Source organism: Vidua chalybeata, chromosome 7 (assembly GCF_026979565.1).
Source record: "Vidua chalybeata isolate OUT-0048 chromosome 7, bVidCha1 merged haplotype, whole genome shotgun sequence".
Lineage (NCBI taxonomy): Eukaryota > Metazoa > Chordata > Aves > Passeriformes > Viduidae > Vidua > Vidua chalybeata.
Window position 1 is genome coordinate 11,975,024 of NC_071536.1, and position 14,025 is coordinate 11,989,048.

At 38.2% G+C, this 14,025-nt stretch overlaps 2 protein-coding genes across 9 annotated transcripts in view; one reads left to right on the top strand and one right to left on the bottom strand.

The window, feature by feature from the left end:
• Positions 1–5,526, top strand: part of SPATS2L (spermatogenesis associated serine rich 2 like) — a 79,158-nt gene extending 73,632 nt beyond the window's left edge. For all 8 annotated transcript variants that reach the window (XM_053947917.1, XM_053947924.1, XM_053947921.1 and 5 more), the window contains 2 exons: positions 2,155–2,375; positions 4,182–5,526. In XM_053947917.1, coding sequence (XP_053803892.1) covers positions 2,155–2,375; positions 4,182–4,577 — 617 coding nt within the window. In that variant the 3' untranslated portion in view covers positions 4,578–5,526. The remainder of the gene's footprint in view (positions 1–2,154; positions 2,376–4,181) is intronic.
• A 4,172-nt stretch (positions 5,527–9,698) lies between these two features.
• KCTD18 (potassium channel tetramerization domain containing 18) lies at positions 9,699–13,756 on the bottom strand. Its single transcript, XM_053947590.1, is given in 6 exon segments — positions 9,699–10,383; positions 10,575–10,615; positions 11,131–11,231; positions 11,572–11,666; positions 12,711–12,885; positions 13,576–13,756. Coding segments are annotated over 6 exon segments (1,086 nt in total). The 3' UTR covers positions 9,699–9,890.
• Positions 13,757–14,025: the final 269 nt, after the last annotated feature.

Genomic DNA, 14,025 nt, shown 5'->3' on the forward strand with positions numbered 1-14,025 from the left:
TTTAAAATAGGAGCCTATTTCTCATCTATGTCATGCTTTTTTCCCCTTAAAACAAAGTAAATGATATAAGGGTTTGCCCAGTATGTTACTGTGTCCTGTGATATTCCATTCAAGGGAAAACTGGTAAAATAATACTGAACAAGTGCATCTTGGTAGAAAGAAAATAATTCATGTTTTCAAGTAGTTCCTAAAAGTAGGAAGCAGAGAAAGTACTACATGGTCTACCAATACAAGCTTCTGACTGCACAGCTAAAGAACTGACTGCTTGGAGGCATAACCAGTTTAACTCATTAGACCATAAGAATTGCTTTTGCAGAGCACTTTGAAGTTCCATCTAACCCCATATCCTGTGTCTCAATGAAACCAACCCAGGATGTTTCAGAGGAAGACACAAACTTCCTAGTAATGCATCTAATTGTTTGCAATCACCTCATAGACCCTATCTAATACCCTGAAGCAGAAGAGATTGAAAATTCCATAAGGATTGTCTTGACTAATAATACCACAGCTGCTATTGATACAACCAGAGACCATTTTTTAAAACTCACTGAACTACTTTCCTAAATAACTTCCAGCTGCAGTTAATTCTGCAAGTTAATTATTTATACCTCATTTCAGTAAAGCATTACATAAGCATAGTTTGATGCAGGCCTGTTTAAATCAGGTCAGTGAAGTCAGAAGAGCATCTATTAGCAGGGGAGCAGTATCATCCTAGAAATGACTGATAGTGCACTGAGTGTCTGAAGAACTTTGCTCATACTTGCCCTCAGTGACCTTAGCAACTTGTGATGATTGGTGTGTTTGACAAGAGCTTTTCAGTGCAAATTATGTTTCTCTTAGCATCGTCTTTCACTAAAACCCATACCCTGCTAGAAGCTGCAAATACCCCTCAAACAAGAGATTATACAAGTCCAATAGCTAAGAACAGCCACTCTTAAGGGCTTTAACAAAAGCAATAATCAAACCCACAGAACTTGTGCAAAGAAAGGAATGTTCTAGCATGAGGAGATCACAGACAGCATATACTAAAAATGAAGAACAGGAAGAAAAAAAAATTGGATTGGCGTATATCAGAATGCCCAGTATCCTTTCCTTGTACATCTTTTTTGTTAAAAATACATTTTTATTACAAGCATCTGGGTTTATATATGGGCTTCCATGTGCAGCAGTCTGTTTTAGATGAGAGAGAATTAATAGAATTCAGGGATGGTTGGCCTCATTGAACTCAGGAGAGAAAATTCAGTTCAATGTGCAGATCATTGCATTGTTTTTCTGAAGAGGACACCTAGTGGGAGAAGTAGCTGTTGGTGTAAGTGACTGAGATCCTCAGAAAACCTAACAGATGATGCTTAGTTACTAAAATGATTCCTCATCTTCTTTCTCTGTACTAGAAATGAAAAAATAGAAGTACCTCTTAGATAAAAACAACAGGTGTCTCTCTGGAGTGAGCCTCAAATTTGTCATCTGTACCAGAAGGAAACAGAAAAATTCCATAATCAGAAAAATCAGGACAGCAAATTAAGATCAAGAACTTAATTAGCCTCAGAATCCTCTTCAAGACTGCTTGGGGGCCATTTTGCAAAGGCAGCTTGAAGAAATGCAGAGAGGAATCAAGGATATTTTGGGTGCATTTCATATCCAAACATGACAGTGCTTAGTGAATTAGGCCACCTCAAAACGGAGAAGTAGAGAGTAGGAATATACTGAGATGGGCAGCAGCAGTTTCTGATGGTGCAGACTGCTGTGGTCTGCATAAAGTGCATTAGTGCATTACATTCAGTTCCAGTTTTTATAGCTACCCATGATACAGAAGAACCTTTTTTACCCATTTCCTTTAGAGAGGAATAAGTAAAGTTCTCTTGGATGCCAAAAGCCTGGCCTTCTGCCAGGCTCCTTCCAGTTTTAATGCAGTGCCACCACATTGGGTCTTCTATCTCCAGAAGTGCTTTGCAGTGAGGCAGACTTACAGGTGTAGAACACTATGGAGTGACTTCAACCAAGTTACTTCAATAGTTAGCTTAAGTTAGCTTACTTCATTATTTAAGGTGAGACTGAAACAATGCTTCCAAAATTAACTGTAAGCAGGGTAAGAATATAGCCTTTGGTTTAGATGTTGATCATTTAACTGATAACACATAATGCCTTTTTTAACAGTTTCTCACCCAAAGAACAACTATTCCTCAAGAACACCATGTAGTTTACTGCTCTCTTCAATGACCTCACATGCAACAACTGGCAAGCAAAATACGCACAACCGAAAGTCCTCTAGTAATGCCAAGAACTCTGATAATAAAACAGCCAGCAGTAAAGTACAAAGTTATCCGTCTTCCAATCCTACAGAATCATCTTCTCAAGGAGTCCCAACAAATAAGCAGGTAAGATGTCAAATCAGTCATGAACTGAACTAAATGACTTCAAAACTTTCAGAAAAATACAGCATTGAAAGTTGTTAATACAAAATCAAATACTGGTTTGTGGTCTATATTTAATAAATAATTTTTGAGGATAGTAAGCATATATTTTCCAGGTTTATTTTCAAGTCATTGTGAACATACAAAGTAGAAATACCATATGAGTAAAGACAGCTGTCTGTTTAGAAGTGTCTAGTGGCAGCTATAAAGTGAAAGAGAAAACTCCTCCATCATAGCTAACTGCTATGGAGGAGAAACATTTAGTCCTTGACAAATGGTCAGCTGATGTGCTGTTGAAGCACAATTATTAGATACCCTTTGAAAGCAGAAGCCTGCCAGGTTTAAAAGCATATTATTTCAGAAACTCTATAATACAGGTTATAGTATTGTGCTATATTGGTAGCATTTTATATATATGATACATACATGAATTATATTTTGTTGTAATAGCACCTTAGAATGTTCCTATACTATTGTTCTCAGGTAGAGCTGCTAAAGTTTGGTCTGAATTTTGTCCCAGTAGGGATTTTAGGCTCAAGTAGATGCCTGGAGGGAAATGTAACACAGTGCATAACGTATGGAATCACCTGTCCTGTCAGGCATGCAAATAGAAGTAATTCAGCCACTTCCCACTAAGAATCAAAGCATCCTCTGAGCAAAATACCACAATGGACATGTCTTCCACAATGAGGATTCTTCACTTGACTTCAATTTACATGTGACTGTCTGTTCTTCTGTAGTCATACTGTAGTACTTGTACAACGCTTTACTAGGAAAGCAATAGTCATGATTTTGGAGTAAGTCAGTATTAAGTTCTTCAGTACTTCTTAACTGCTCAGAGAATCACAAAGTATCCTGAGTCCCACTCCTGGCCCTGCATAAGACACCCCAAGAATCCCACCCTGTGCCTCAGAGTATCGTCCAGCCACTTCTTGAGCTCTGTCAGGGTGTGACCACTTCCCTGGGGAACCTGTTCCAGTGCTCAGCCACCCTCTGGGTAAAGAACTTTTCCCTGATACACAACCTAAACCTCCCCTGACCCAACTTCAGGCCATTCCCTCTGGTCCTGTCACTGGTCACCAGAAAGAAGAGATCAATGCCTGCCCCTCCTCTTCCCCTCACAAGGAAGTTGTGACTGCAGTGAGGTCTCCTTCAGGCTGAACAGACCAAGTGACCTCAGCCACTCCTCACACGGCTTCTCCTCAAGGCCCTTCACTATCTTCATGGCCCTCCTTTGGACACTTTCTGATAGTTTCATGTCTTTCCTATATCATGGCACCCAAAACTGCCCCCAGCACTCGAGGTGAGGCCACCTCAGCGCAGAGCAGGACAATCTCCTCCCTTGCCCAGGTGGAGATGCTGTGCTTGATGCCCCACAGGATGCACTTGGCCCTCCTGGCTGTCAGGGCACTGCTGACTCATATTTAACTTCTCTTGACAGAACCTGCAGATCCCTTTTCTCAACAACTGCTGTTGAGTTGTCTAGAATTTCATCCCCTTTTCTGTATTCTCTTGAATCATGGCCGATTTTAATTTGGCATCAGTGATGAACCTGCCATCTGTATTCTCCAGGCTACTCAGATGTAGTATGGGACTCGTAGTTCTGGTTATAGGTATTATAAAGAAACTCTGGTAACAATCAAAACTTTTTAGTGTTTTCCCTCTCCTGTTCCCTCCTAACAGTAACACTGTTAATTTTGACTGCTGTGTTTCTTGGCCTGTTGGAAGGATTCAGACAACATAACAGTTATCTGATTTCTTTCTGGGTAGAATGGGCCTTCTAGCCAGAGACGGAGATTCAACCCACAGCACCAAAACATGCGGCTCAATGGATCTCATAAGTCACAAGGTGCCAGTAATGAGGCAGATCAAAATACCAAGAGTGGTTCCAAGTCTGAACACAGAAGACAGCAGCATAACAGCTTTCGATCTAAAAATAAAGGAGCTATGAAAAATCAAGAGCAGTCTACAACTGCAAGGACCACAGAGAATCCGACGCATGCGGAGAAGTCCCGACGGAAGCATCACACACCGGACACCGCAGAGCACAGGCCTTTCCAAGGCAGCGTTGGCAGGGTGTCACAATGCAATTTATGTCCTGCAAGGATGGAGGTCTCTGCTGATGCCACTGTTCTTTCAGTGCCAGCTGTGACTTTGGTGGCTTAAAATGTCGCAGTGATGGCTGGCAGAGAAATTCGATCTCTTCATTTTAGTTTGTTGCTTGAAAAGCTTGTTGGTGAAGAAAATAAGTCAGAACATAGTCTTTTAAATCTTTTGCTGCTTAAAACTTGTTGGTATCTTTATTACTTACTAATTATCAAAATTGAATCATACTTTCAAGGCTTTCCCCAATAATTTTGCATTTATTTTGTCATGACTGTACGGAATCTTACCAAAGCAGCATTTACTTCTTAGAAAAATGAAATCTACATTGGAAAGATAAATTGGAAATTAAATTCATAATAGCAAAAACCTATTGTAGATATGTGGTTATATCAGTCAACATTATTATTTCATAGAACAGCCTGTGTTAGAAGGATCCCAGGAAGTCTGTATGCTATGGTCTGCAATGAAATCAAATAATCTTGTAGAATTTTTCAGCAAATCTCTATACACCTCTTTCTTTCTGTGCGTGTATACACGTACATGCATGTACACTATCTACACAGAGAGTATTGTTCTGTACAAGAAGAGTTGAAAAAGCAAAGTTCATTTGATTTTAGCTTATTCCATAATCTGAGATCTTTAAATTCAAGTATAAATTGTATTAAATGTATTACATATTGTTATTTTTCATGGACAAACTATTTTTATGAGGCTGAGGAAATACACTCATTTAAGTTTGGAATGTATATAGTAATGGCTATTCAGATGCACAGCCCTGTTCTCCATCCTTATCAGCCACTTTTCTATGACTAGTTGGATTTATTTTTTGCATATGAAAAGTTACAGGTCTTCTAGACTTGAATTCAAATTATTTTTCTATATTTTTGCTGTAGGAACCATCTGTCCATAACAGGGGCTATGACTAATAAATTACTTAGTCTTTATGTTCTGAGTCTGTATTTCAGAAAACCTGTTTCTTCCAAATAATTAAAATCTTCTTTCTAAAATACTCTGGTGTTTGCTGCTTTGCAGTGCCTAACCTTGTGCTCTTACTCAAATTTGCGTAGTGGAACTGGTATCAGTGGGAGGCTTTCAGCTGAGTTTGGACTGGACTAGGCTTTTGCTTCTAGCTTGATTCTAATGCCACAGTGCAGAAAACAGCCTTGCCATGAGAGCCACCTCCATGCTGAGCACATTTTACAGTAAGTTACTGTTGTAACATGGTAACGTCTCAGAATCCAGAGCTGGCATCAAGTGACCTGCTGGCCTAAGTGTCAGACTCAGAAAGGTGTAAAGGTCAGTGAGACTGACCTCCTGTCGAGCTCAGTAAGAGCAGGAGGACACTTGAGTAGCTTTAAAAGTTTACACCTAGGTGATTGTTCACTATTGCTTTTTACCAATTTCCTCTGCCTAATTTCTGTTCTCTGACTGTACACTTCCTTAGTACTGACTGGATTACTCCCCCCGGGGCCCTTGAAAAATAATCTCCAAGGGAAGAGCAAAGTGCATTCCCATATTTTGATTTTTCTTTATATATACAGTGTCCCACATGTGAATATTGGTAAAACCTGATTTTAAAAGGCCAGTAACTCATCATCATCTGGAAGAGTGGCAATTCAAGTGAAAGAAAAATAAACATGTAGGTAGACATTGGCTTTCTTAGCACTGCAAGCACTGCTGTTATCCTAGTTAATTACTTTGTCACACTTTTAAGCTGAATTGAAATTTCAGAATCTCTGTTATGCATACCCATCAGATAGCTAGCTTTTCAAAATTTATCTGCTGCCTTACAGATTCACTGTAACCTCACTCTAAGAGATTTAATTACAAATTCCATGCAGATATTACACAGGAATTTCTTATATTATCCATATGTAAGTTGTGAAATGTGTCTGTTCTTGTAATCCTTCCTAAAAAAAAAAAGAAAATCTAACTTGCCTGTAATCGCATTTATTCCTTCCTTATAGCAGCTACACTTGATTATTGCATTATTGAAAATTACTTTATTCCTTAAGTCAGTTTCTCACAAGTGACCTTCTGCAGATAAATAAAATCTGTAACATAACTCAGCACAACAGGACCACCTTGTGCTCTTCAGTACCACCCAAGCTATGATGTACTGGAGGCTCAGTATGTGAGTATGTGAAAGATCCAGGACTAACAGGTGAGAGATAGCATTTCTCTTTTCTCTGATGATGTAAAGACATCTTTTTTGTTAAAGAGCTGTATATGGTTTTGGTTAGGCTGAGGAGAGGGCAGCTTCTGGGAATGCTGCAGTTTTAACACACAAAATTTTGTCTAGTATCTGTACTGGTTTGGAAAGGTTATTCCAATGCACATTTTAACCGCATTATGTGGCTGTGCTCTGATACTCTGTCAGAATCTTTATCTTTCATTTCATGTGTGTCTCTATTCTTGGATTTATATCTGCCAATATCTAGCAGTGTTTTACTGTTCATGGTAGTTACCAAGTAGCCAAAAGCTCTTGGACCCATGTTAAAGAGAGCTCTGTTTTTATCTTCTCATTACAGGGACAACGATCTGCAACTCTCCTTTTAAGGGACTTGTTGTGGGGCAGTGAAGGAATTTATGGCAGGGCAAGGCTTCCCTTTCAGGCCAGTCCTCTTTTATAAAAAGTCCCCTCAATTAGCAAAGCAAAAACAGCTGTTTGGCCTCACTCAAACACAAACATGGAATTCCCACTGCGCTTTGTGCTCTTCCAGAAGTGGAAACACATCTTAAAGGGGCAGTATTTTAAAGCAGGTTGAATCTGTTTATCTTTCGTGTACGATTAAATTCAGAGTAAGGGCAGAACCCAGAAAAATAAAGATCCACAAACACAGCTGCAAAACTAAAAAGTGAAGGTAACTTAATGCAGTCAAGCTCTTTGGAAAACTTATATTAGTTAACCATGTTTGGGAAAAAAAGAAAAGATAAAAAACCCAACACTTAATGTGCTTGAAAATGTCTCCTTAAAAGAAAACCCAGTGATTCTAGAATTGGAATAACTTGCTGAACATGTATTGGGTTTTTTTGTTTCTTTTTTTTAACATGATCTCTCCTGTAATGATTTATAATTTTGCAAAGACTTAAAGTAAACCATTGTCAGACTACTTGAGAGTGCATCTAGTTCCAGTCACCATGAAGGTTAATGCTATCCATCTATCATAAAGTGCTTCAATATCACTCTTAGCAGTTAATCAAAAGTGAACAAGATTCTATGACATAAAAAACATGCTGGAAATGCCTAATTAGATAAGTTAAAAGGCCATGTTTGCACCCCATCCAACTGAAAATAAATAAATAAAATCGAGTCCTTCTTTCTTTACCTTTTTCACCACAGCCACTTTCTCATTTCATCTAGTGAAATTCAAGGGGGTTGTTTTTGGTTCTTTTAACCACAAGCTAGTATGTCCATGACAAAGAGAAGACTCATTAATGCTGATGTAATGCAAATGACACAAATGTTACTCAAAAAATACTGTGCTACCAAAATAATTAAGTGAACACTGAGGTAGTACAAACTCATAAAGTCCCGTAGGAATATTCTCAAAGCTTTTTATTGTATGTCTTTTCTCACTTAAATTATGTTCTCTGATTTCATGTTTATAGAAGCTTTCTAAATTCAAAAGTTGAAAGAAATCAGCTTTAGACAGCCTTGTAAAAAGATTTTAAGGTGCATGGTAAAGTGCTCAGCCGTTGAATAAATAGTGAAGTAGAAATGACACCGAAGTATTAAAAACTGCTTTTCAGTCAGATTATTATGAAAAACAAATTTCACAAACTTAGTCTTGATGAATTGCATGTTCAAAGAATATTAGGAGTACATTATCTTAGTATCCTTCCTTAATTTCTGCTTTGTCCTTTGTTCAGTGAAACTTTTTTTTTGTTGAGATATGGGATTGTTGATATTCAGGTTTATTTTTAAAGAAAAAACACTAGCTTAAATAATCTAAAGGTCAGCTGGTCTTCCATATACACACCAATAGCAGAAAATTATAGTGCTCTACATCTTTATAGTGACTACTGTTCATGGCAAAATGTCTCATTAAAAACATGTTATTATATGAAAATTTGGGGCTTTTTATTTGTGCAAATTATGTTTCAGGTCCTTATGGTTGGGAGAAAAACCTGAAAATGTTATGGCTTTAAATGATCTAGCAAATAAAACATTTAAAGAACCCTTCTGTAATTCTAAGAGTCTCAGGAATTTTAAGAACTTTCTTTTTGGCAATGTTCTCAGTGTTCAAAGACAGCTGTATTTACTGTGCTGGAGAAGCAAAAGTAGTCACAAAAACAGCAGAAAAAAACCTGGCACCCAACTCTAAGCAAGGGTACAAAACAAAGCCAGGTTTTGTTCACTGATTTAAACAGCTAAAAGGGCTCTTGAAAATCAACGATCCAAACTTGCCTTTCCTCTGCTGATAGAAACATACAGCAGCTCTTTGTTTCAGTATCATTGCTCAACATTTGCCCTGCTACAAGAATGTCTCCTCCAGCCTGCCCAGGGGGAAGGAGACTTTTTCTTTAAACCATGGCACTTGGACCTCAATTTCTGTGCTTTGCTGCACACAAGTTGAGGTTGTGCCCTCCTGATCTGAAAGGACCTGCAGAAGGACATGGAAGGCCAGGTGTGACTCAGATCCTGCAGCCCCAGAAAAGCCATCCCCTAGCAGTGTGACACAAAATGCCACAGCTGGACCAGCCTTGCCCCAGTGGCAGACCACACCACAGTATTGTGTGTGTCTGTAAATGTGTGCCTCTCCAGAGAGAGCAGCCTTGTTACTCACAGAGCACACTTCCCTTCCTGTATTTCTGAATTTTCTCTCAGTGTGCAAGCACAGGTGATCCCTTGCATTGCTCGTAAGAACAAAAATGGTGATTTACCCTCACCAGAAGTGCCAGTAAGTGCATTCAACTTCCCATGTCTCTGCAGCACGCATATGTTGTACACTTGTGGCAAACTTCTGTCTAAAGAAAGCTACTTGCTTTTTTCTATTCTTCCCCCCTGCTTAAAGGTACAAATGGAGGTTCATTGTAGTTAGTTGATAAAAAGATCAACTTATGCTGTGCAAGTACTCACTTTATGGTACAGCACAACAGAAGTACAAATGGGAGTTACTGGAATGTTAATCTGCATGTGCTTGAGCGATTTTTTTAATCCATTTTTCTTTCTCCCTTCCCAACATCTAAAATCTATCTAGAAATAAAGCAGAAAACACATTTCAGTGCTCACTTAAAACAGTTTCTTCCTGTGCTTTTCATTATCTTTTTCATCACAATTTTCTACCTAATCTTGAATAAAGGATCACATGAGATAATGATCTCTTCTTCAACCATATAATGTAGAGCTGTCCAGTCTATCAGACTGAGTCAAATATTACCCATCCACTTTATCTCAAGTGTAATATTTTCTGCTAATACAGCTGGTTCTTTCTTGTTTAGCACTGTAGGAATTTCAACAGCAACACTGTCCCATTCACTTGTTTTACTGGATGGAGAAGAAGGTGGCTGAGATGGTGTCACAAGAAAAAGCGGAGTCCTTTTCAGCTTCACTGCACAGTTGTTCACAGGCTTCTTACTCCCTGCAGCTTGGAATGGCAATTGGCTCAGTGGCCTATTGCCAGCACTCTGCCTTCTACGGGGAGCCTGGGACTTGCTGGGCACTGATTTGCATGTTGTGGATGTGGTTTGAGAAGCTTCCTTGTGCAGCATCAGACTTTCACTATGGGGTCGTTTAAGAATTGCTGCAGAATGTGAAGCATTTCAAGCAGCTACCTTTAATGAAGATGAATTCTTGACTTTTATGTGGGTACTTGTTGAGGAACCTGCGAAGCTAATTGGCTGGAGACCCACTTTACATGGCCTTCTACTTCAGTACAGTCAATTAATCGTCTGTAAAACAAAGAACTTCCATTTTTAAAAATGAACTATATATGTGCATTGGTTTGCTTATAACATTATTACAAATCAGACCATCTACAACAGCCTTTCACAAATAGGTTTAAATGATACTGTAAAAATCATAAATTACGGTTCCCAACAGTTCGTCACTACAATCAGGGATGCCTTTCTGTGAATAGAGCCATCAATCTCTTCTGCCTCTCTTAGCTGATACATTAAAAACTGTAGCAGTGAAGTGGCTGTAGGCTGGCTCAGGTGACTGTGCCAGCAAAAGGCTGCTTTTAGGTAACGTGGAGAATGGAGGTGTAATCACAAATATTGCCATGAAACTGCAGAGAGGAAGTTCTAGAAATTCCTTCTAAAAGAATACATTTCACAGATGTGAAAATCAGTTAACCTTTTAAAGTTTTCACTTAAATTTCTGTCCATTTAACAGTCCATTTAACTAATACTGCTCTCTAGTTTTTCAAGTTACTCCTTGCCAGGCTGCTGAGAAATCTGAGCAGCCTAAAAAAACCCCATAATTTGTTTCTAGCGAGTTCAGTTGTGCAATTAAGAACTCCATGATGCTTTATACAAATATATGTAAATTTAAAAAACAGAGAAATCTCAACATGCATAGATATTTAAGGAACCTGAAATTATTGGGGGGGGGGAATGGCACTGCATTTGTTAATTAATTTTATGCCACCTATGCAAATCAGCATACCTTTTATAAACGAGGCATATGATGCAAACTGCCTCTCAGAGGGTGTTCTTTCAGAGTCCCACATTCAATCAGCTCCTGAGGCACTCTCCAGTAGCTGACACCTGCATTTCATAGCAGCATTGTACTGATGAGCTGAGAAACAGCTATGCATATTTACACCTGACTAAACACATGAATACATGTATTTTATTATGCAAAATTTCAGCTCTCAACCTGCTGACATGAGCATTGCTGACAGCCAGCATGCTGCTTCATTCATGTCAGTTCCTGTCCCCTCTCTGGAACATCCCATAAAACATTTTCTTCCCTTCAAAGAGCCACTACTATTTTACAATGCTATTAAAGTCTATGCAAAGGTTTTTATTATGCTCAATTGGCAAATATTTTTCTTACTTTTATGTTAAAAAGTAGTAAAACTGAAATAAAAAATTATTACTCTACTTCTCCCTTCCCAGGCATTGAAAGCCTCCATCATCTTTTTCAGCTCAGCTACTGAGTAATAGCTCCAGATGTATTGGATATAATTTCCAGCTTCTCTAGGAATATTGTTTTAAAGGTAACAGTTAAGTGATTAGTTAGCTAAGTCCTTAAAAATGTGCCATTGGTGAAATACATCATTCTTTTTACCAAATCCTAACTATAAGGACTTAGCAGTAAATGTTTTGTAAAGCAGAAAGGAAAATGTTACTCTGATTTTGTTTTTATTCAAAAAAGAGGTTTGAATCCTCCTGTGAATGCCTATTGCTACAATTGGATATTCATGAAAGGATAGATGTTCACAGAAGAATAATTACAGAATTAATTATGTAAAACCTATTTTTCTAGAATACATAGTAGGAGAAGAGATACTTGGTGTGTTGCCAAATACCCTTGGAATAAATATTAATGTTCCCATCCTAAATTTAGGAAGATATGCATCCTAATTATAAAGATAATGAAGTATCAAGAGCTCTATCTTAATCAAAAGATGCACAGTGACACTTCTGACACTGCACTGTGAGAGCGACAAAGACCAACTGCTTCCAGTTGGAAGTACAGGTCTACCAATAACTTCCAATTACTGCCATGTAAATACATTAATAGTGTAGTACAGCTGTACCTTCTTTAAAGAATTAAAACCATTTCCTTTCATCTCTGGTTCTCAGTGTTCAGCTGTCTTAGAAGACTGCACAAAAGTATTGCATGAATCACAACCAACTTTGCAAATATTTCTGGAGGTTTTTCTGTATGGGGACTTATTCACTGTATTTAGTGTAAATATTAGAAAGTAATTTTAATTGTTGTTTTAATTGTATTTTTAAAATAATAAGTCAAGCAGAGTAAGAACTTACAGCAACTGCATGCTAACCACCTTGTGTGTACTCTCTCAAATTCTTAACCTCCAGGCTTAGTTTTTATCTTATTTATTTGTTTAATGTGGCCATTCTATTATCCAGATGCTTTGGGAGCTGGAAAGATGCCTTCCACAGATTTATAGTACAATAATGCTGCATTATGCTAGATATGATAATATTTTGGCATAGTTATTTTATGTTTTTGTTCTCACTTCAGAGTGCTTTCATGTTTGACAGTCACCTTACCTTTTGTACATGCTTTTGCTATGAATTTTCATTCCTGGCGCCTTACTAATTGCTTCAGTCCCATCAGCTCTTGTGGCATCCACACCAATAATTTTACTTTCGCAGCTTGCTCCAGAGGTGTTGAGATAGTGCAGGACCCAAACTGTAGGCTTGGTACAAACTAAATGGTAAGAATCTCAGGCTGTTCCTGCAACTGTGAAAGATGGTAGCAAAGTCCTGCTGTGTTATCCAAACTCCTTATGTTAAACATTTTGAGTATTTTAAACAGTTTTATGTATGCAACAAGGAATTACTATTCTTCATTCATCGTCTCTTTTAACTGGACCTACTTTGGCAGAATTTCTAAGTCACAAACAAGTGTGAAATTTGATCCATGAATAGTTTTATTCAAACTTTTATATCAAGCCATGGTGGTAAAAAAATGCAGTTTTTACTGTCTGAAACAAAGATGAGACCCAAATCTCTTTATGTAATGAACAGTGGGAATGAGATGCCTCTGGAGATTATAGAGGTTCACAGACAGGACCCAAAACAAATGCCAAACACTCTGCCAGCTTCAATTTTATCTATTCTTGTATTCTTACTGAAGAAGTACTTTCCAAAGCCACAGTTTGGACAGGGACATGGCACTGTACAGATGTGTGTGTTTGCAAGCACAAATAGACTTGTGGAATTCAGATAAACTACCTGTACATATAAAGTTGTGCTTGCAGAATTGTTTTACAGTCTGGAATTAGAAAGCAACTGATGCTCAGCAGAGTGGGAAAAGAGATATACTATAAAATGCATAAATATATATAAAAGCATTTATTTGCCAGAGAGCTTCATGATCAGAATGTGATATTTAGAGCTTCAATATAGTTACCCACTTCATCCACTTTCAGAGGAAAGCGTCCACTAAACATGGAAGCCAGCATGGAATCCTTAAAGCAGCACAGAGACTCATGCCTGGCTGTGTATAAACAGCCTCACACATTCAGTCATAGAATATCATGGACATCTCTACCTTGCCCTCTTCCATTGCATTTGCCAATGGTACTGTTCATTATGAGCTATTCGAAACTAAAACAGATACAAATAGAAGTCAAACGAATGCCAGCTACAGATTTAACATATCACATACAAGATCTAAGCAAGAGCTCAGCTCCTGAACATCTGTAACAGGATACCACTTTAAAAACAGTTCTGGAGACCTAGCAATGCAAATAGCCAAATATTCTGCACCTTTAGTGTAACAATCAATGGCGTTTTACTTTGCTAGGAAACACAAAGCTTACTCTTTCGAGACAAATGGGCAAGCAGAGTTACGTGGTGA